The sequence below is a fragment of the Podarcis muralis genome, chromosome 7, assembly GCF_964188315.1.
Source record: "Podarcis muralis chromosome 7, rPodMur119.hap1.1, whole genome shotgun sequence".
Taxonomy (NCBI): Eukaryota; Metazoa; Chordata; class Lepidosauria; order Squamata; family Lacertidae; genus Podarcis; species Podarcis muralis.
In genome coordinates this window covers 82691436-82713669 of record NC_135661.1, presented here as the reverse complement: position 1 = coordinate 82713669, position 22234 = coordinate 82691436, and the positions used below count along the sequence as shown (strand labels likewise).

Genomic DNA, 22234 nt, shown 5'->3' with positions numbered 1-22234 from the left:
CCACCCCTTGGGCCTAGAATTATCCTTTTTTAAAAAATTATATTCTGATAATTGTGTCTCGCCTTTCTTCAATTATGGAGCTCAAGGTGGAATTTCCAGGTATCTTGTTTATTTAATATATTTATATCCCGCCTTTCTCCCAAGCTGGGCTTCAAGGTGGTTTTTACAAACATTCGAAAACATCAGTTATAAAATACAGAATAATAAAAACAAAGCTGGTTAAAAACAATAATGGCAATGCAGATCTGAAACCAGCAATTTAAATATAATTTCTCCCAACGGGAGCCTAGTGATCAGCATTGTCTGCACCTTATTTTCCACAGGCCTGGCTGAGCAGGTAGGTCTTTCTTAGCCTCCAACATTGTTGGAGCCAACCTAACCCCTCTTGGGAATGAGGGCCACCAACTTGGAGGGTTTCAAAACAAGATTAGACAAATTCATAGAGGAGAAGGCTATCAAGGGCTACTAGTGGGGGGGGGGTCTGTGCTCCACCTCCACTGCTGGAGGCAGCAATATTTCCAAATTCCAGTTGCTGGAAACCACAGAAGGGGAGAGCGCTTTTGCCCTCGAATCCTGCTGCTTGAGGATTTCCCCACAGACACCCTGGTGGCCATTGTGGGAGCAGGATGCCCTTGCCTCAGTTGGTTAGAGTGTGGTGCTGGCAGCACCAAGATCCCCATATGCGGGGCCACCTGCATATTCCTGCATTGCATCGGGTTGGACTGGATGACCTTTGGGTGCCCCTTCCAACTAGGATTCTATGACCAGATGAGGCCATTGGTTGATCCAGCAGGGCTCTTAACTTCTTGCGCTGCCGTTCAGGGGCTAAAGCTGGCTTTCCGCCCCTTCCTGCCTTTTCCCAATGCATGTTTGTGGATTATGGGATGGAATTGGGATCCGTTTTAAAAGACAGACCCCCAACAGAGCTTTCACCTCCTCCTGCGCCTGCGCGGGCGCTTCCTTGCGATGCTTTCCCACCTACTGACCAGCAGAGGGGGATGTTCCTAGAGAACGGAAGGCGGGAGGGCTGAGGAGCGCTGTGATTGGCCGGCGCCGCCACCGGTCACGCGACTCACTCCGGACGAATGGGGGCTTCGGCCAGGAAGGTATGCGCTCTGTCCCCTCGCGTTCCCAACGCTCTATGGCTCTGGGGTGCTTCCGGTTCCGGTGTGGGAGCTGCGACTTTTGGGGCGGGTGAGGAATGGCCTCTCCTGTCCTCTAATCTGCGAGCTGGCCGGGGCTGGTGGCTGAGGGGGCTGTTTTGACAGGGGAGCCCTGCTCTCTCGCTCTCAGGTGAATGGGGCCTGGTCGCTTGTGGGGAGGAGGGAGGAGCAGCCTGAGGGAGGGCGCTGTCCTGTGGGAGCCCCTTTGGCCTCAGGCAAAGAGGATGTAAGATAGAGAGACGTCTTGATATTGCATAGATAGGTCTATTAACATAACATAAATGCGTGGTTGCTGGGAGGGGGGGCGCTGTTTTGACACGTCAGCCCTCCTCCCTCCCTCCCTCATAATCTATTAATATATTAATCTAATATATCAGTAGTATATATTCATATATTAGTAATATATATAATCCATACATGGGAATTATTGGGGTGGACTATCTCATTCTTCCACTTTCTTCTATATATACACTTCACCCCAGTAATTCCCACATATTGATTATATATATTTATATTAGTATCTATCTATATATATATGCGCAGTGGTACCTCTGGTTACAGGCGCTTCAGGTTACAGACTCCACTAACCCAGAAATGGTACCTCGGTTTAAGAACTTTGCTTCAGGATGAGAACAGAAATGGCGCAGCAGCAGTGGGAGGCTAAAGTGGTACTTCAGGTTAAGAACAGTTTCAGGTTAAGAACAGACCTCCAGAATGAATTAAGTTCTTAGCCTGAGGTACCGCTGTATACACATACAGAAGGGTGTGTGTGTGTGTGTGTGTGTGTATATATATATATATATATATATATATATATATATAAAATCAATATGTATGTGGGAATTATTGGGGCGGAGTATTTCAGTTTCCCCCTTTCCACAACAGAGAATAAGGTACCCAGTTCTCGGGAGCCAAAATATAATTTTAAGAGTCAGATCTGCCATTAAAGGGCCATTTAGGGAGGAGGGGGAGATATAAAAACCTACTGAGGGCTGGCACAATTTTATAAAAAGACATCTCTCAGGATTTACTTTTCTTCCACTCTCTACCCCCAACAGCATGTTTTTAAGCACCTCTGGATTTTCCCTAGTTTCAGACAGCATTCCTGCCGTGGAGCGTTAATTGTTTTCCCCCAAAAAAGGAGCTTTTCAGGATCCAGTTGTAAGATTCTGTCTTCTCTCAGGCTCCCAGTGTTACAAAAGGAATGAGGCACAAGGAAAAGAGGGGAGGGGAAGGGGGCAGGGGAAAGAAAAGAAAGCTACCTCAGGAGCCAGTTCTTAAAGAGATTGTTTCTGGCTGGGGTGGAAATAGTTTAGTTGGGGCCTGTCACTTGGTGGGCGACCGTTGGGGAGAATAGCCAGCTGCAGTTGGTGTCTGCAGAGGTAACAGGACAGGTTTCGACCCCTCTGCTCTTCAGCCCTGTGGTATGGCTGCTGCTGGGTGTCTGATAGAATAGAACAGAGTCAGTAGGGATGTTACAGTGGATTAAGATGTATCTCTTTTTCCAGGCTATTGAGGAATTATGACAAAAATGCTCACTGCTGTCTCTTAACTCTTGTTTTTTGGGGGGAGGGGTTCCTGTGGTGTTACTGTTAAAACTTGATGTTGATTTAAAAAAGAAATTGCGGGTTGTATCCATCTAAATTCTACTTGGAGTAGACCACTAATGGACCTAAGTTAGTCATATCCATTAATTTCAGTGGTTCTACTCTGAGTATGGCTAACATTGGCACCAACCCTGTGTTCAAATTGCTGAAGGACATTTTGGTATTAAGCAATAAATCTATGATAAATAGTAAAAAATCAAGGGGATATTTCTGAAATTTTCAGCAGCCACACCCAAAGGTGTACCTAGTTATATGTATAGCTGAGAACGTAATATTGAAGTTCTTTATCTATAGATGTCTGCCTTAGAATATTGTTCATAATGTTACATACTATGTGGAATAATCCTAGGTGTGCTGTTTGCCAGGTTTGTGCCACAGTATCATATTTTATTTTTATGTGGCTGTCTTTTTGTCTTCCTTCCCGCCAAGTGCGTTAGCATCATATTTTTGTGTAATGATGATTTTTAATTTAGTTATGCTTATGGTCACTTGCTAACTATTCCAGCATCACTGATTTCCTGAGAGTTCTTTTCATCCCACATCCTTCACTGTGGCTGTTTTGACTCCATAAATTAAGGCTTATTTCGCTTTCCTGAATGGGACCTATTGCTCCCTTTTTGTCTTTTCAGCTTTTTTAAAGGAGTACATAGAGATAAGGCTCCTCTGAAAATGGCAAGCTGTGGCTCAGCTTCCAGAGAGGTAGCCATGGTTTAATCTGTTGCAGCAGAAGCAATGAGATCTGTTAGAAATGTAAAAGACTTGCAGGTGTTGTGGCATCAGCTTTCATGGGCTAGAGTTCATTAGATCAGGTGCTTGTCATGATGTGGACTCTGACCCAGGAAAGCTTATGCTTTAATAAAAGTGTTGGTCTCTAAGGTGCCACAAGATTCTTTATTGTTCAAGCAACAGCTCAGTTTCCTAAAAGCATCATGGTAGGGCTAGGACTTCCAGAGGTCTGTGGTGAATGAGGTTTTTCTTTTTTCAGGTGAGTCTGAATGGTGATGGGCTGCAGCTTGCATACAAAAGCTGTTTCAGTTTGTCAGCAGAATTCAAAAAGGCACTTCTGCTGAATGCTGAGTGTGTGCTTTCACGTACATGTGCGCTCTTTGCAGGTAGCCAGGTGGCTTTTTAATTGTTTGAGAGCACCTTCTCCTTCACTTACTGAGCTGATTTCAAAAGTCCAAACTAACAGTGTCCCAAAAAGGTGAGGCAGAGTGAACCTCTCCTACCCACAAGTTGGGAAGTGCAGAAAGATGGGAAGTGTGTTCGGCTTTTTGTCTTGAAAAACAGCCCTGATTCTCTGTGCATCGGCTAATTGCTTTGAGTTTTGGTGACTGCAGCCTGAATAGAACAGCTTTGCAATGCTCTTGGAATACGGAATGGCAACTGGAGGTCCATGGGACCACATCTTGACCCTCCTTGTTCTACTTTGCCTCCCGATCGCTCGGGAGTACAGTAAAAATGAGTATAGTAGCTGCAGCAATAGGACTGGAGTGAACCATTGGGAGAGAGTTAGGAATGAGAGTGAGGTAGGAATTAGCTACTCCCCTTTCTGAAAGAGATGAACTAGTTGCTGACTAGGCTACTAGCTTAGACTGTGGCAAGTGTTTTGAAGATGGGAGCTCTGTAGATTATCTTTTTGGTGTCTGTAACTCCTTGGCTTTTTTCCTTTTGAAGGATTTAAACAAGACTGAATTTTATTTATTTTTTAACAAGAGAAGAGCATCACTCAGATACGTTGGCATACAGAATACATACATATGAGAAGTATGTGTTCCACAGATAGGAATGGTTCAGGACCATCCATAGGCTCTGCAGTAGCCTTCCCCAACCCTTCGGGATTTGCAATCCCAGACATCTGAAAGTCACCAGATGTGAGAAGGCTGCTCCAGGGGTTTGGACACCCTGTCCAAGTGACTTGCATTTGGTGTCCAGTTTTAAATTAGAAACAAGCAACATTTCTAGATTTCATGGTGGTTTGGAAATGTTTAGCGAATCTGTATGCTTGTAGAAAGAATACACAGATGAGGACAGGTTTCTGCATAGCCTTTTTCTACATGCAGGGTCCCCACTTGGGTAAAAAGATGCATATACTTTATAACGTAGGAGTGGCTAATATGCCAGCGATTTTCCTGGAGATGTCAACCTGATAGATGATCTGCTTCTTAGCAGCTTATTTGATTAAATATTTTTGCATATCATACAAGTTTCCGTATAGAAATTTCACCTTCAGATATTAATGTGTGAGATTTTTTTTTCCTAAGAAGCTGCCACTCATGTTAAAATTGGCCCTCTTCTAACAATATTTTTATTCACTGTTTTAGTAATGGACCAGAACTAAAACAACCTATTAAAAATAAAGCAGTATGTCACTCACTTTTCATCCTTGCTGATTAAAATTTGACAGTGCTGATTTATTTTGGGAGTGAGGGAAACTCTCTTTACACAAGGAAGGACCCAGGAGACAGAAGGGTATTTTGCCTCACAAATTGATCACCTTTGTGGGCAGTCAATACAAGCTTCGTTAATGACACCATCCAGTGGAAAGGGGCTTCCCAGTTACAGCGTATTTGCTTGGATACACAACAACTTGGGTTAAATTTCTGTGCACTCTGTGTCTTTATTCCAACGTGAATATGTTTTATTCTATTTGTGTGTGAACCTGCAGGCAAATGTCTTCCCACAACCATTCTTACCCATTCTGACTTCACAGTTATCTAGGATACTCCTCCTGGATACACAGAGTGTCTTCAATCTCTTCATGGGCTGTGATTAGTGAAAAGAAGAGCATCCATTTTGACGTTTCTCAAGTTCCTGCTCTTGAGTGAGTATTGGCTTTTCATGTCAGGACTTCCAGCTGCAGTACAATTTGTCAAAGCTCCCTTGACTTTCAACTCTTCCCAGCCATCCAATTCGTTCTTATACCTGCACAGCTTTTCTTTTCAGAGTGTGCTTCTACTATCCAACTCCTCCCCATCTGAAGGAGACAAACTTAGAGAAATGATTTGCACAAGGTGAAGCAGGCATCGTTCTCTGAGGTTGGCTGATTCTGCCACACCTCTCCATTGGGGAGGGTTGAATCCACTAATGATGCACAGAGATGCCAGTATTAGTTGCCCCCACCTGAGGCTGCTTGGAAGGAGGCAAGACCAGAGTAGTAACTTGTCTAAGCAACATAATGGGCAGCCCCCTCTCTTGGCGGCCTCCGAGACCATATAACACCTGTCTTGAAAGACCTACACTGGCTCCCAGTACGTTTCCGAGCACAATTCAAAGTGTCGGTGCTGACCTTTAAAGCCCTAAACGGCCTCGGTCCAGTATACCTGAAGGAGCGTCTCCACCCCCTTCGTTCTGCCTGGACACTGAGGTCCAGCGCCGAGGGCCTTCTGGTGGTTCCCTCATTGCAAGAAGTGAGGTTATAGGGAACCAGGCAGAGGGCCTTCTCGGTAGTGGCGCCCACCCTGTGGAACGCCCTCCCACCAGATGTCAAAGAGAAAAATAACTACCAAACTTTTAGCAGACATCTGAAGGCAGCCCTGTTTAGGGAAGCTTTTAATGTTTAATGGGTTATTGTATTTTGGTGTTCTGTTGGAAGCCGCCCAGAGTGGCTGGGGAGACCCAGCCAGATGGGCGGGGTATAAACAATAAATTATTATTATTATTATTATTATTATTATTATTATTATTATTATTATTATTATTATTATTATTTGGCTTATATGGCTTCACAGGAGGCTCCAATTTATTTTACTGTATTTCTTATGTCACACTAGCATGTCCCGACACAATTTTTTGGAGCTGCCGCTTTCCTCCCTGCTGCTTTCAGGTGCTTGATGCACAATGAGCTCTCTTAATGCTATTATCAAACTATTACATTTGCTCTGGGTGCAACAGATCCTTGGGCACGTGTGTGAGAATGTTGCTTCGTGCAGTTTTGGTGTCATCTTCTCTCCTGTTCTTGCCCTTTTCTCTCTTAACAGATTGTAGGCGGGCAGGATGTGGCACGAAGCTCGGAAGCATGAGCGCAAGCTCCGGGGGATGATGGTTGATTACAAGAAGCGAGCTGAGCGCCGGAGGGAGTATTATGAGAAGATAGTGAGTGTCTCCCTCTTTTGCCTACCCTCCCTTTTCGTCCAGTGTTCCCAATGAGGGAGTTCTCTGTGTCCCGCTCCTTTCTCTCCTCATCCTTGAGAAAGGGGAAGGGAAATCATGGGGAGCAAGTAGCTCTTGAACGGCACCATCTGGCTTCTTCTTAAGATGTGACTCGTAAGAATTCTGCCTCTAAGAATTTGTGCTTAGAGCATATGCAGAGGTCACAGGTTCAGTCCCTGCCGTCTCCAGGAAGGACTGGGAAAGTCTTCATCTGAAGCCCTGCAAAGGAGAGGCGAGGAGCCTCTGGCCCTCGATTTTGGAAACATCTGAAGGCAGCCATGTATAGGGAAGCTTTTTAAGGTTTAATGTTTTACTATGTTTTGATATGTGCTGGAAGCTGCCCAGAGTGGCTGGGGCAACCCAGTCAGATGGGCGGGGGTACAAATAAATTATTATTATTATGATGTTACCATAACTGTAACTCCCATCAGCCCCAGCAAGCATGACAAATGGCCAAGGATGATGGGAGTTGTAGTTTTAAAGCCACTTCCCATAAGCATAGACAATACTGTGCCAAGATGAAGCTGCGGGCTGCTCAGGAATATGACAGCTTGTTGTGTTGCGCTTCTCTTCCAGAAAAAGGATCCGGCCCAGTTCCTCCAGGTCCACGGCCGCGCATGCAAAGTCCACTTAGATTCTGCTGTGGCTCTTGCAGCTGAAAGCCCTGTGAATATGTGAGTAGCTTTCAGCTCTGTGCTGGCAGTGTGGAAGTTTGTCTACTGAAAACGAGTGGGGAGGCTGCCCTTGTCATGTGATTCCTCCCCGAGGGTATTTTGGAAGGACTTCTAACCCCCTTCCCTTGACATCTTGCCCCTTGCAGGATGCCATGGCAGGGGGATACTAACAACATGATTGATCGCTTTGATGTTCGAGCCCACCTGGACTACATCCCCATGTATACTCCTCCGCTGCTAAACCCAATGTAAGGCGTTCATTTGCTTTTTTTATTATTCTGAGATGCACTGCCCCTTGCTTCGGGTCCCTTGCTTTGTTTGCGCAATGAAATGGTTAATTGGAAGCTGAAAATGAAGAAAAGAGGAGCCTGGATAATTAGGCTTGACGCCTGACTTTTATCATCTGGAAGGGGCAAGCAAGCGTTAAACGAAATAGCGGGATCTCTTTTGTCGGGTAGGTTCAGGCCAGAATTGTCCAGAATCTCTGCACAGTTGGGCTATTAATATACTGCACAGTTTGAGGCAACAGAGCATTGTTGTTATCCAAGAGAGATTTGAGGATTTCCTCTCCAAGATTGTGCTCCTGTATTATGCAAATAAACATAAAATTATGCAGGCTAATGGGTATTCTCTAACTACTAGTTTTTAACCTTGTTTGGTTTTTTTTATGGTTGAAAGGATTGAGGTTTCATTATTAAAGTAATATGCCCTTGTTGTCTTCATATCAAAAAATGCAAAAAATGTGTGCAGGGATTTCCCTCAGAAACAGCTAATCAAATGAATGGTTACATGCAGACATGTATGTTTTTGTTTATGCCTTCATTGAGCATTTTTTCATCCTTTTAACAGTTGGCTTTGTAAGCTAGGGTCCAAAGAACCATGCAATTAATCCTGTGGTGCTAAAGGGGTCCCCTTTGACTTCTTTGAACGTGGGGGTGAGGGCCCTTGCTCAGTGGTAGACCATATACTTCACATGCAAAAGGAAACAGCCAGTGTGGTGTAGTGGTTAAGAGCGGTAGTCTTGCAATCTGGGGAACCGGGTTCGCATCTCTGCTCCTCCAGATGCAGCTGCTGGGTGACCTTGGGCCAGTCACACTTCTTTGAAGTCTCTCAGCCACACTCTCCTCACAGAGTGTTTGTTGTGGGGGAGGAAGGTAAAGGAGAATGTTAGCCGGTTTGAGACTCCTTCGGGTAGTGATAAAGCGGGATATCAAATCCAAACACCTCTTCTTCTTCTTCTTCTTCTTCTTCTTCTTCTTCTTCTTCTTCTTCTTCTTCTTCTTCAATCTGTGGGCTAGAAAGGTGTCATTTTTTAAAAAAAGGACAAAGATTCTGTTAAATTCTAAATGCACAGCCAGCAACCAGCTTTCAGCAATAGGTTAGACACCATAACTCAGATTTGTTCCCTCCCCACAAATTGTTGTCATAATAATTAGCATTCTAATCCCTCTTCCTAAGCCTCTTCCTCTTCCTTCTCCAGTACCCCAGAACAGGAGTCTGATGAGAGGAAATGCAACTACGAAAGGTATAGAGGTTTGGTGCAGAACGACTTCGCTGGCAGTAAGTTCCCTTTGACTTTCTTTCTATTTCTGTATAGGGCAGATGTCAGGAAACAGTAGAGCTTCTGTCCTTAACGTTCTGGCTCAGGTGGCAGTTGCTGCTACTGTTTGCCAAGAAGGCTGATAAGTTACACCCCAGATTATTTTGTAGGTTAGTAACCAGGAAGTACAACTGATCTGATTACCTTCTCTTATATCCCTTAAATGGGCAAGATTGAGGGAGGGCTGCAGTATGTCAGACCCATGACATAGTTTAGAGCCCCCGTGTTCAGGATATTGCTGCCTCTCTCTCATCCCCTCAATGACAAGATAAGACAGTACTGTCTCCTGCAAATGCTGGGAGGAGTGGCCTCTTCAGCCGGTGGAGGCAATAACTCTAGATGCCCAAAACTCTTCAGTACGTGGCCCAATTCAGGACCAGCCAGCTGAATCAAACCCCCCATAAACTGCCTCTCTTGTGTACAGCAAATTTGTGAAGACACTCAAACCAGCTTGCCTGAGAGAGATGCAAGCATAGGTGTGTTTGCAGATAGGAACAAATTCTTGCTTGGTGCAAGCTGAGAGTGGAAGGACCACTGCTGTCACTCTTTGCTTCCTAGCTCCTGCTGATACCATCTTGTGTCTCCCCCCTAGGGGTGTGGTTTCTTCCTTGAGTGACAGGGGAAGAGAACACGGGAGTTCTGGAGGCAGGCTGAGAAGAAGCATTGCTTGACCAGTTTGGGGAGGCTGGTGGCAGTTCCTCTCCGCAAACACATCTGCTTGTCTTTTGGCTACCAGCTGTGAAATGGGTCTCTTCAGCTACCCTTTTCCCTTCCTAGGCGTGTCAGGATTGGAGGGGAGGGGGAGTCAGCAGATGGGGATGGAGGAACAGAGAGTTGTGCTGCCCTCTCAGGCAATCTTCCTTGCGCTGGACCTGTGGAATCTCTGGCCTGCTTCATCTCCATCTCCTCCTCTCTCTCTCTCCCCCCCAGTCTCAGAGGAGCAGTGTCTGTATCAGATCTACATTGATGAGCTGTACGGGGGACTCCAGAAGCCCAACGAGGACGAAAAGAAGAAGTGAGTGTCTTGGGAAGCTCGACTGAGTTCAGTCATGGAGGCAGAGCTCGTGATCTGGAGCCTTTTGTATGTTTGAGCTGGTTCCTTTCTCCTACCCAGAGGATTGAGGTCAGGTTGAATGTGTATGGAACAGGGGTGAGGAACCTTTTCAACTCAAGGGCCACATTCCCCTCTGTTCAGAGGACACATGCTAGTGGTGGGTGGAGTCAGGGGGAAAAGTGGGTGGAGCAACAAATGTAGAATTTACCTTTGCACCATAGGCTAGTTTGGGGACACACCTACTCACACCTCTCTCTCTGCCTTCCATTAGGACAAGAGGCATGAGCAGAGTTCAAGGACACAATCAATCCTGGAAAAACAGTTGAAGGGCAAAGCAGGCCAGTGCGGGTTGTAGCCTGAGGAGAGATCCAAGGGCGAGATAAGACACGTGAAGGGCCACATTTCACCCCTGGGCCTGAGCTTTCCCCTTCCTGCTTTGGAAGACAACTAGGGCCTTTGTTTTACTCAAAAAACCTTATGAAGCACTTCCTTCCGAGAAGAAATCCTCACATTCTTTTTGAATTTCAGTGGCAACGCGAATGTATATTTTTATATTTAGCAGGCCCAGGTATTCCTTTCCCCCTCCTACTTTTGCGTCTTTGAAAGGTTGCAAAGAGGGGTATGGCGTGATGACGGGGGAAGCTTTAGAATCCCAGCACAGGTGTCTGTGCTGCATACTCCATCCAGCATGTACTTAATGGGAGGGGTCTGACCAACTAGGTTAGCAGAGAAGAAGGCATCCATCGGCTACACGTACGAGGACAGCACGGTGGCGGAGCTTGAGAACCCGTCTGAGAAAAGAACAGAGGAGGAAGACTCGGAAGAAGACAGCAACACGGATGAGGACGAAGTTATCCCTGATATTGGTATGTCTCCAAGGCCTTCTGGCGTTTGGGATTGGGCTTTTAGAAAGTCGGGGATCTGACGGTGCTCCATTGTCCTCTCCCAGTATCCCCAGTCTGCTTCCTCCCTTACGAAGTGCTGAACATGATGTATGCTTCCACCCCTAATCCATGTGCAGTAGGTGGTGTTCTGTGGGAGATGGGGACCTGTATTCTTTCCCAAGAGCTATCTGCTGCCGCATGCATTTCCCCCCACAGCCGCACCACCCTCAGCCACTTCTCCCAGAGTTCTCCTGCCACTGAGGATGCGATCCCACGCATACTCACCTGGAAGTAAATTCCATTGAACTCAGTAGGGTTTGCTTCCGAGCTGGCAGGTAGATTTGACGGTGCAGAATCGCCGTATGGCGTTGGCATGGATAGCTTTAAAATAACTAAAATGGTATTATGTTCGTTAGTCGCTTCATGCGCAAAAAAAGAGGCTCAGGGCGACTTTAACAAGGTAAAAATGCAAATGGGTAAAATTTAATGCAGTTTAAAACCCACCGTGCAAAATATCTAAAATCCTCATTTGATATCATAAAGGGGACAAGTTGTACCCACCCCTCTAAAAGATGAGGCCAGTTTAGTTGCCATAGACTTAAGGGAAGAAAAAGTTCTTAGCCTGGTGCCTGAAAACTGATAATGAAGGCACCAGGTGTGTTTCCATAGGGATGGGACAAATCAGTAGAAGAGAAGTCTCACAGAGAACGTTATCCCTAGTTAAATGAAGGTCCTCAGTGTGCAGCTGCCAACTGGCTCCCTTGTGTTGCTTGCAGATGTTGAAGTCGATGTAGATGAGCTGAACCAGGAGCAAGTGGCTGACCTGAACAAGCAGGCAACCACCTATGGGATGGCGGAGGGAGACTTTGTCCGGTAAGATGCCTGTGCTGTCGGGGCTCCTCTGCATCATCGGCCAAGCATTTCCATGGCATTTGGCTTGTGCAGTGGCTGATGCATCACCTAGGTTACCTGGGACCTCGCATGGTACCCAGCCTCTTATTTTTAAACACCATGGGTGACAAGGAGTTGCCTGCAGGAGGGGTAGAGTAATGCATCCTTCCTCTGTGGCCAGCATGGAAATGCAGCAGGTTGATTTAGGAAGGTCTGGAGCTCTCTGTCTCTCCTCTACAGGAGACTGGTAAAACTCTTTGCAGGCCAGTGACTTCATGGGTTTATTTGCAAGGCAGCTGGGTAGTGTCATGGAGCTGAGAAAAGGTGCTGAAAAGGGCACCCAACATAATTTAAGGGGTAGACCACCTCCCCCAAGACAGAAGCTTATAAAATTATGAAAGGTTTAAAGAGTGGATATGTAAGCTCACCATCACCATGTCCTTTGCTCATAATAGATTTTGGGGTCAGCCAAGGAGCTCTGGCAATTTGTTCAGGGCAGGGGAAAGGAATTTCTTCTTCTGTGAAGGCATAAGTAACCTGCAGAATGTGCACCTACTGGCCGTGCTGAATAGCTACTGACTTGGATAGCCAGTGCTGCAGATTATAGCTCTCGTCCGCTCTAGCCAGCCTAGCCAATGGGAGTGGTGGTTCAGAACTACCACACTGGCTACTGCTTGCCAAAAGGGATTAGGCAGATTTCTTAAGGAGAGGTCTGTGAGTGGCTGTTGCCCACAATAGTTAAATGAAACCTTCATATTTAGAGACAGTCTCCCTCCGAACACTAGTTGCTGGAGAACAACCCAGTGGAGGAGGGCCATCACCTTTTCAAGTGGTCTAGGTTCTGCTTGAAAAAGTCGCCACCCTTAAGAGAGGCTGTTGCCTTCTCTCTGGCTGGCTGGCTGCTGCTGCTGGACTTCAACCTGGTGCTCTCCACATGTTTTGGGTTACACCTTCCACCAGACCCAGCCAGCCATGGCTGATGGCCAGGAAAGGTGGCAGTTGTAATAATAATAATAATAATAATAATAATAATAATAATAATAATAATAATTTTTATTTATACCCCGCCCTCCCCAGCCAAGACTGGCCTCAGGGCTGCTAACAACCAATAATAAAAACAAGTTGATTAAAATACAACTTAAAAAACAAGAATTAAAATACAACCTTAAAACATTAAAATGCAGCCTCTTCACAGGAGGAGAAAGGAAAAAAGAAAGAAGGGGAGGGAATCAAGTTGATTCCAAGCCAAAGGCCAGGCGGAACAACTCTGTCTTACAGGCCCTGCGCAGGGCCCTGGTCTCATGAGACAGTGCATTCCACCAGGCCGGAGCCAGTGTTGAAAAAGGCCCTGGCTCTGGTTGAGGCTAATCTAACTTCCTTAGGGCCCGGGACCACTAGGGTGTTGCTATTTATGGACCTTAAGGTCCTCCGTGGGGCATACTGGGAGAGGCGGTCCCATAGGTACGAGGGTCCTAGGGCATGAAGGGCTTTAAAGGTCAGTCTTAAAGTTGTAGTCTTAAAACATCTGGATTGTGGAGGCTGACCTAGCTGAGCCTAAGATGTGACCCTGTAGGGCTCATTTCATGGGGTAAAAATGCTGTGCTGCAGAAACCAAGCAAGCAAACACCTCGTAATTCAGAACTTGCCCCCCTCTTTCTGACACCACATGCATAAAACGTGTAGATCCGTGTTAGCAAGCTTTGGATTGTCAGCTGTAAGCCACATGATACTGGCAGTAGCGTCTTTCCCTTGCAGTTGGGAGTTATTCTGCTGTCTATAATGTCATTGAGGTTATCACAGGGCCAGTTGAGGGGGACAGGTACTAGACGTCTGTGCTTAGGGGAACAGCAGCCCTTTCCCCCTTGGTTGGGGGGGGGGAATGGGGGAGGTGAGCCTGCCTTTAGCAGTAATGGCAGAACTACTTGCCACTAGGCTCTTGCCTGACTTTTGAGTTAGACATGAGACCTTGTACCAAATTGAGGGTGTTTTTGCGGGGTGGGGAGCCCTGAATGTGTTGGTAGCAGTTAGAATAGCTGCAGCGGGACACTAGAAGGCCTGTGTCCCCCACGAATCTAAGCATCTCTGTCTTTCTCCCACCTGCCCCTTCCTCCCCTTGTTTCTGAAAGGATGTTGCGGAAGGACAAGGAGGAAGCAGAAGCCATCAAACATGCCAAAGCCTTGGAGGAGGAGAAAGCCATGTACTCGGTATGGAAAGTTGGGGACCTGGGCAGTTCTAAGAAGCCCTCTCCATCTTGCCTACCCCGTCCCGCTACCCCAAGGGATCATCTGTGATTCCCTCTATTTACGACTGACTGGACTAAGAGGTTCCTCTTGGTTAAACAGCGGGGAAAACTTTAGGATCAATTCCTCATGGAAGCATGCTTGGGGTGTGGGTGGGATACCCCCCAAAAAAACCCAATTTATTCCAGGAAAAACAGAAAACGGGAGCATTTTCTGGGCCTCCCTCTTGGCGTGGTGGACTCTCTCGTGACTATCCCTCTTTCCAGGGCCGCCGCTCTCGGAGACAGAGGAGGGAATTCCGAGAGAAGCGTTTGAAAGGAAGGAAAATCAGTCCTCCAAGGTAAGCCTTTTTGAAGATGGGGACCCAATTCAGCTGCCGTCGAGCCTAGGCATTTCTGTCTCTCCACAAGACTTGAGAGGGAGCACCTGAGAATGCTTTTTCCCTTTGTCCCTCATGGCAGTTCAGGGCCCTGGGTGAGGGCCATGCGACAAGGGCAGCATGTATGACAGCCTCTGCAGGGAGGAAAAGATGCTGAGGCAAAAACAGGCAGCCCCCCCTTGAGTTGGGCTGAAGCATTTGCTGAGAGGTTGGGCTTTTGCAAGTCTCCCGTGATGCTTCTGTGATTCTAGAACCGGTGCCGGTTTTGTCCTCATTTAATCCCCTATCGTTGCAGTTATGCTCGGAGAGACAGTCCCACCTATGATCCTTACAAACGGTGAGTGGATGCAGCTGTCCCCCCCCCCCCCCCAGATGTCCTGGTGGTTGTTTGTACTCTTGGAGTGTCATATACCTGCACACAATGGGCGCACGGTTTCTCTGGTGGGGTTTCTAAAACATGGGCTGTTCCCTGTCAACCAGACAGCCAAAATGTGGTGTTTGCATAGTTCGAGGCACCCTTGCTGCTGTAAAAGGCTGGAAGTGGAACATTGTATAGAGCATAACGTGGAACGTTGGGATATAAAGGCCAGCAAGGCATGGACTGAGCACAGTTGCAGCAGATGGCATGGAATTTAGGCTGGATATTCTGCTGCCGGCTCATGTTCCTCCGTAATCCTTGGGTTCATGGGGAGGTTTTCATTTGCATTCCACAAAACATCTGTACAGTGGAACCTCGTGTTATGGACGGGATCCCCTCTGGAGGCCTTTCCGTAACATGGAACTGACACAAGCCAAAGTGCTGCGTCTGTGCATGCGCACGGTGTGATTTAGCGCCTCTGCGCATGCGCGAGCAGTGAAACCTGGAAGTAACCCATTCCGGTACTTCCAGGTTGCCGTGGGACGCAACATGAAAACACATAGCCTGAAACGGACGCAACATGAGGTATGACTGTATTTGCAGAACACACGCTCTCTCTGTGTGTGTTTCGCTTTGTTTAGAGAGAGTTGGGGGTCCAGTGTGAGGCAAATAACTCCGAGTTGCCTTGCGGGGGGAAACTCCACGCTGATGGCTTTGTGTTTTGTCCAAGGCGGTTTTGCTCCCCCGCTGTTTCTTAAGCTGTATTGCACCACAGAGTTTGCTAGTGTTGCACTGAGCCCGGCTTGGGCTGCCTTCCGGGGGCTTGGCCCATCCTCTACCACACAGGTGGGGAGAAAGTAGCCGGTAGTCCACTTAGTAATACCTGCTGGTTGCTGGGCCTCTCTCAAAAGGACACTGAGCTAGGTGGGTTTTGGTCTGTTCAGACAAGATACGTCCACAAGCAAGACTGCATCACCCAGATGGCTTAGTGCAGATCAGGGATGCTCAACGCTCCTGAACACCTGAGTTTTGCATCCCTAAATCTTGTTGGGGTGTCTGGTAAAGAGCAAGTGGAACGCCCAGCTGCTCTGTTCTGCTGCTCGTAACCTGCAGTTGATTATCTGCCTTGATCCGTCAGATCGCCCTCGGAATCCACTTCCGAGTCCCGTTCCCGCTCTCGCTCGCCTTCCCCGGGTCACGAGGAGAAGATCACCTTCATCACCAGCTTCGGGGGAAGTGACGAAGAGGCAGCCGCCGCCGCTGCTGCTGCCGCCGCCGCTCAAACCGCAGGAGCCCCCAGGAAGCCCGCCTCCCTCAGCAAGGCACGCTCCAGCCAAGTGCAGCAGGGCAGCGCTGCGGCAGGTCATAGCGCCTCCTCCCGGTCGGTAACTTTCGTACCTGCCTCGCTTTCCCAAACCTTAAAGCAGAGACCATTCCAGGGTCAAAGGTTGACTTCTTATTTTCTTTCCCATCCTCCCCGACTGCTCAGAACCTTGACCACCAACTTTTGGGAACTTTGCATTCCCGCTAGCCTCTCCTGTAGGCCAATCCCCACAAAGCCAGACTGTTCATTGCAGAGTCTCCCCTGGGAAATGAGATTCCCTTCTTCCTGTGGAATGCTGGGAAACCTAAGGGTGGTTGGTCCAAGGGATGTTAAGGTGGGCTGGGTCAACCGTGGTTTGTACCAGGGGGAGAATATGGGGCTGGGGTTTTTCTTTCTGGCTCATCTTGTATCTCTCCAACGAGAGCAGCAGTAGCTGCTGTTGTTTCACTGAAGGAAGCAGGAAGGTCAGAGACCCTGTGTGGCTGCCTTGAGTTAAAATGGGCCCTGTTGTACTTTTTGGTTGGGGCATCCCAGAGCCCTGGGTTGCTGGTTTACTGCAAGTTGAAACAAAATTTTGTAAACAGACAAAATTGAATGCTGCAAAAGGATAAGGTGGTTAACTTGTAGGCTGTGTCCCATAAGATTGCAGGTGTGGAAATGGTTTTAAAGGTTGGGGAGAAAGGAATCTTGGCCACCTTTCTCCCTGCCACGCCAGTTTCCCACAGGAAGGGAATTTTTTTTTTAAGTCTGAAGTGGTATATCCCAGGTCAACCACCTCAATATGAGAACTAGACCATAGATTTGGTATTAGAACAGTGAAATCACTAACTGCTAGCTTGGGGACGTAACTGGCAAAACCACAATTGCATATTGGAAGCATTCATTCAGTCTTTCACTGCTCAAAGATTTGGGAGGCTGCAAGAATCCGTACAGTTTAGTCAATGCCCCCCACCTCCTGTCTCTCCCTCCGAATCTGTTTCCACGCAGAACTTTTCCAATGAAAGCTTTTTTCCATTCGTGGAGAGGTAAAAGTTGGCATGATCAGGAATGGAATGGATGGCAAGCTGCAGCGAGTTTACAGTGAGATCTGGCAGTAACCCAGCATCCCACAGGGTTTCCCAAACCCTTCCTGCTCCTCTGGTGTGCTCTGCTTGCTGCGGAGCAAAGAGAGGAAGTTGAAGATGTGAATGTTTTGAGCTCTGGCACTGTAGTTGCTAATTGGGAAGCTTCTGTCTCTACTTGCGGACCCGTCGGCAGGGCTGGGTCTTGGTCTCCCGGGGTGTCCTCCTGCACCTTCTCGTCTTCCCCGCCCCCTTCAACTTTCCCCGCACCTGCCGATCTGCCTGCGCCGTGTGAATATCCAGCGCCGTGGCTCTCCTCTTTCCAGGCGACGCTCCACCTCCTCCTCTTCCTCCTCCACGTCGTCCACGTCCTCGTCTTCAAGCTCGCGCTCCAGCTCGCGGTCTCACCGGGCCGGCGGTTATCACAGAGCTAGCCGCTACGGCCGCTCGCGCAGCCACAGGTACTCCCGGTCCCGAAGCAGAACGAGGCGCTATTCGGCGGGAGGCTCGCGGGATGGCCGGCGCCACTCCAGATCTCGCTCCCCCGAGCGAGGCTGGCGATACGGCTCCCGCCGCAGGTCCAGGTGAGTCGGAGGAGCTCCTGATTTTTTTGGGGGGGGGGCGGGGGAGAGAGTGAGAAATCGATCCCCACCAACATGCTTCTTCTCTCATCCCTAGAAGCCATTCCCGGTCTGGAGAACGCTACCGGTGGAGCAGCGGCAGGGGAGGGAGGCACTGGAGCAGCAGCCGCAGCAGCCGCAGCGACAGCGAGTCACGGAGCCGCAGCCGGTCAGCGTCTCCAGCCAGAGAGAAACTGCTGAGGCCTGCGGCTTCCCCGGCTGTAGGGGAGAAACTGAAAAAGTGAGCAAGGGGCTGCTTTGATTGGAGTACAGGGTCCGGTTTAAGGCATAGCTGTCAACGTTTCCCTTTTTTAAAGGGAAATTCCCTTATTCCAAATAGGATTCCTCGCAAGAAAAGGGGAAAGTTGACAGCTATGGTTTAAGGTGCTGGTTTTGATCTTTAAGGGACGCGGGTGGCGCTGTGGGTAAAAGCCTCAGTGCCTAGGGCTTGCCGATCGAAAGGTCGGCAGTTCGAATCCCCGTGGCGGGGTGCGCTCTCGTTGCTCGGTCCCAGCGCCTGCCAACCTAGCAGTTCGAAAGCACCCCCGGATGCAAGTAGATAAATAGGGACCGCCTACCAGCGGGAAAGTAAACGGCGTTTCCGTGTGCTGCGCTGGCTCGCCAGATGCAGCTTTGTCACGCTGGCCACGTGACCCGGAAGTGTCTCCGGACAGCGCTGGCCCCCGGCCTCTAGAGTGAGATGGGCGCACAACCCTAGAGTCTGTCAAGACTGGCCCGTACGGGCAGGGGTACCTTTACCTTTACCTTTTTTTTGATCTTTAAAGCCCTATGCGGCCTAGGACCCTCGTACCTACAGGACCGCCTCTCCCGGTATGCCCCACGGAGGAGCTTACAGTCCGCAAATAACAACACTTTGGAGGTGCAAGGAGGTTAGATTGGTCTCAACCAGGGCCTTTTCAGTACTGGCCCCAACTTGGTGGAACACACTGTCACAAGAGATCAGGGCCCTGCGGGATTTGACATCTTTCCGCAGGGCCTGCAAGACGGAGCTTTTCCGCCTGGCTTTTGGTTTGGACTCAGTCTGACCCTTATGTTTCCCTCCCCTTATGGCTTTGATTTATGGGCTACTACTAAAATGAGGCTGCATTTAAAATTGTATTTTAACCATTATTTCAACCCGTATTTTAATTAACTGTTCTTTCTTTTTTATTACGTTTTATTGTAATTTTATTGGTGTTAGCTGCCCTGAGCCCGGTTCTGGCCGGGGAGGGCGGGGTATAAATAAAAAAGTTATTATTATTTCAATTTAATGTTTGTAGCCTGCTTTTTCCTACAACAACTGTTGAGCTCAGGGTGGCTTGCAAAAGAATTGCAATAGCTTCGGCAAGCAACAAACATTGCAGTCACTGCAGTATCAAGCACAATAGTATATCAGCCTGGAAAAGGAACCCCTCTAGGAGAAGGAAGACTCTGATCTGAAACCTGCGCTGCCTTGTGGGATATTTTCGGGAGAAGGAAAGACTAAGGAGTAAACCCTACCCAAATCCAGGGTGGGGTCCCTAAGACGGTTGGATGGTACCTTGTATGCCTCCTTCCTGCAACTCTTGCAGCCAAGCTGGTTTCAGCTCAGGGGGCCACAGTGGCTAATAAAATCTGGGAATAGAAATAGCAGCCTCTGCAGCAAAAGGTGCTCCTTTAGCAGCAGGTGCATTTGAGCATCTTTTTGTCTGTACCGGCTTGACGTTCATACCCCTTCCTGTCCCAGAGTGGGCACCCGTCTTTCTTCTTCTGCTGTAACAAATATAACCTGTTTATCTTCTCTCCCTCCCTTTTCTCCAGGGCTGAAACTGCCGGTGGTAAAGAGACAGGAGCTGCCAAAGTCAGTAAGAATTTAAACCTCACCTCTTAATTTCCATCACTGCAGAAAAAGACGCAGGGAAACAATAGAGATGCAGGGGGGGGGGGGGAGGTGTTGTCGGTTTTTTAGAGTTTGGATGGCCACACTTGACTGCTTCAGACGTGGTCAGAAATGTAGCTCTTGAACACCTCCTTAGGGTGCTACCAAACCAGGAAGTCGTCTTTCAAATTTGGACCTTGTCAGGCTAGTGTTGAGGGGGTTGGGTCTCCAGGGAAGTTTGTGTTAACGTTGGGGTTTAACTTTTTGGTATTGCCAAAGGGGGTGGGTGGGTAGCTGCTTTGGAGGGGGGTTTCCTGACCTGGTCTAGAATCTAATACCAGGGGTTGTCTCTTTGGGGGAGTCTCTCTCTCTCTCTCTCTCTCTCTCTCTCTCTCTCTCTCTCTCTCTGTGTGTGTGTGTGTGTGTGTGTGTGTGTGTTTGTGAATGCATAGGTCTACCTGTTAACTTGGATTTTTTGTTCTCTCTCTTGTTGACACTTGTACATTAGCCTGCCCTTTTGCACTGATCCTGCCCTGCCATGCAGCCCTGGCTTCTGGTGGTTTCCTCTGTTGGGACCAAAACCAGATCTCGCTTCTCCTGGAAGCCTTTTCCTTCCATGTTTTTTGGCTCCGTTCCCCCTGAAACGCCCTGCCTGTTCCCACCCCACCGCATGGGAAATCGGTGTGCATATAAAGAAACATGGCAGTGCTGCTGAGCTGTCTTCCTACCCAACCGTGAGCCCGTTGGGAAAGCATCTGTCAGGGGAAAGCTGGGTGGAGTTGTATCTTGGGCCAGTCTTGATGCATCCTTGCCCCTGGAGGTTGGGGCTGTTTAGAACTATGGGTAGATTTACTCCTCCTCCTCCATTTATTAAATTCCTCATACCCTGCCTTTCCTCGGTGGGCTTAAGGTAGCTAACAGTGCATTAAAACAACAAAAGTTTCAGAAACCATTTAGGAGAAATAATAACCAAAGCAGCAATAAAATATTGAAAAATAGAGAAAAAAGTTGAAAAAAGCAACAGTTGTCCTATGCCCTTTCCCCGCACGTCATCCAAAACTGTTTCCCCCCAAGCCAGGCCTTAAAGCTGATGTTAGGGATTGCCAACAGGGTGCCCTCCAGATGTTTGATTCGTCTTGAGTGGCTTTCCGTGGATTATCTTGGAGTAATGCCTCCCGATCCTTGGTTCAGTATCCAAGGAGTGACCTGAAAGTGTTGGCAGCCTCTGGCACAACCAAGGGCTTCTTTTCTGATCTGGGTTAAGAGAAACACATAGACAGTATCCCCCGCTCTCGATACAATTATCTGAGTGGGCATTCAGTCCCAGAGAGAGCCACTGGGAGCTGTGAGTGGCCCCAGCGCAAGCATTTCTGACATCTCATGGAATTCCCTGAGCATTTAAACAATGGGGTATGGCGTCAGCAAGACAGATTTGAGGTATGGATGGTGGCGTTTATGTGCGCAGGAGGTTTTTAGCCCTAGCTCAAGCCACTGCACGACTGAAGAGAGTTTTCAACAGCACTATGTTTGTTATCTCAGTTACGGTGTCCGCTTGCTCCCTCAAAGATTGTGCTTTTGGTGTCCGTGGCAGAGCACAGCCACCCCTGCTCAAACGTTGTTTGCTTTCAACTCTTAAGGCATGAAAAGTTGGTATAGAGCTTTAAAAAATCAATGCAGAAAACCACAGGTTCACCTTCCAGAGAGATCGCTTACCCAAGCAGGCAGCTGAGCCATTGGGGAGGTGGGGTGTTGTCAGTGAAATTTGATCTTGCTTGGGCTGGAGCCTAAAGCAAAGGACGCTACTTGCTAGCCAATTTCCTTGTTGGAATTCGTAGATCTGATCTGGGTTGTAGATCTGAATGATGCTGGCAGCTCTTCAGAAGCTCAAGGAAGGAAGCGAAACCTCTCGATTTTAGGGCATAGTTTAACAAATCTACTGTTTCTTTCCCCATCTCTCAAAGTGTAAAGCCAGGTCTCCCAAGGCAAATGTGGCTTTCTTGTCTTTTCTCAGCTTATTTAACTCTTCTAGTTCAAGTTCTCTTCGTTTTAAACTAGGCTTGCTCAGGGAGTGCCCTTGGGCTAGTTTTCTTTATGTCTGGGCATGTCTTTGAGAAGTAGTGGTAGCGGTTGGAATTGATGCTCACAGGTGGCCACAAATGTCCCTACTTTGGCATGGAAAGTAGAAATGGGGGGTGGGGGGTGGGAGTCCAGTGAAGGGCTGCTTATCCTGGCTCGTGGGGGCGCAGCTGATGGCCCCATAGTCCACGTTCTTCAAACAGTGCAAATGTATGGGAACCACATCATGAGAGCCAACCCATCATGGGTGACAGCAGGGGACTGGCTGAACCACAGTGGGGATCCTTGCTCA

At 48.2% G+C, this 22234-nt stretch overlaps 1 protein-coding gene across 2 annotated transcripts; it reads left to right on the top strand.

Moving 5' to 3' along the window:
• Nucleotides 1–1146: 1146 nt before the first annotated feature.
• LOC114603314 (CLK4-associating serine/arginine rich protein) lies at nt 1147–19927 on the top strand. 2 transcript variants are annotated; one of them, XM_077932261.1, is made up of 16 exons: nt 1147–1293; nt 5492–5594; nt 6751–6865; nt 7499–7596; nt 7743–7844; nt 9077–9156; nt 10127–10211; nt 10971–11116; nt 11911–12007; nt 14152–14230; nt 14533–14606; nt 14941–14982; nt 16142–16384; nt 17715–17972; nt 18067–18249; nt 19809–19927. In XM_077932261.1, the coding sequence occupies exons 3-16, from the start codon at nt 6767–6769 to the stop codon at nt 19876–19878; spliced, it is 1656 nt and encodes a 551-aa protein (XP_077788387.1). In that variant the 5' UTR covers nt 1147–1293; nt 5492–5594; nt 6751–6766; the 3' UTR covers nt 19879–19927. The 2 variants fall into 2 exon arrangements, with proteins under 2 accessions (XP_077788387.1, XP_077788386.1); XM_077932260.1 differs by having other exon boundaries at nt 5484–5594.
• The last annotated feature ends 2307 nt before the right edge of the window (nt 19928–22234 follow it).

Coding starts and splice junctions, on each gene's coding strand:
- LOC114603314 (XM_077932261.1), top strand. CDS start 6,767: ATGTGGCACGAAGCTCGGAAGCATGAGCGCAAGCTCCGGGGGATGATG. Junction 9,157..10,126: donor GCAGAACGACTTCGCTGGCA/GTAAGTTCCCTT, acceptor TCTCCCCCCCAG/TCTCAGAGGAGCAGTGTCTG. Junction 10,212..10,970: donor AACGAGGACGAAAAGAAGAA/GTGAGTGTCTTG, acceptor CTGACCAACTAG/GTTAGCAGAGAAGAAGGCAT.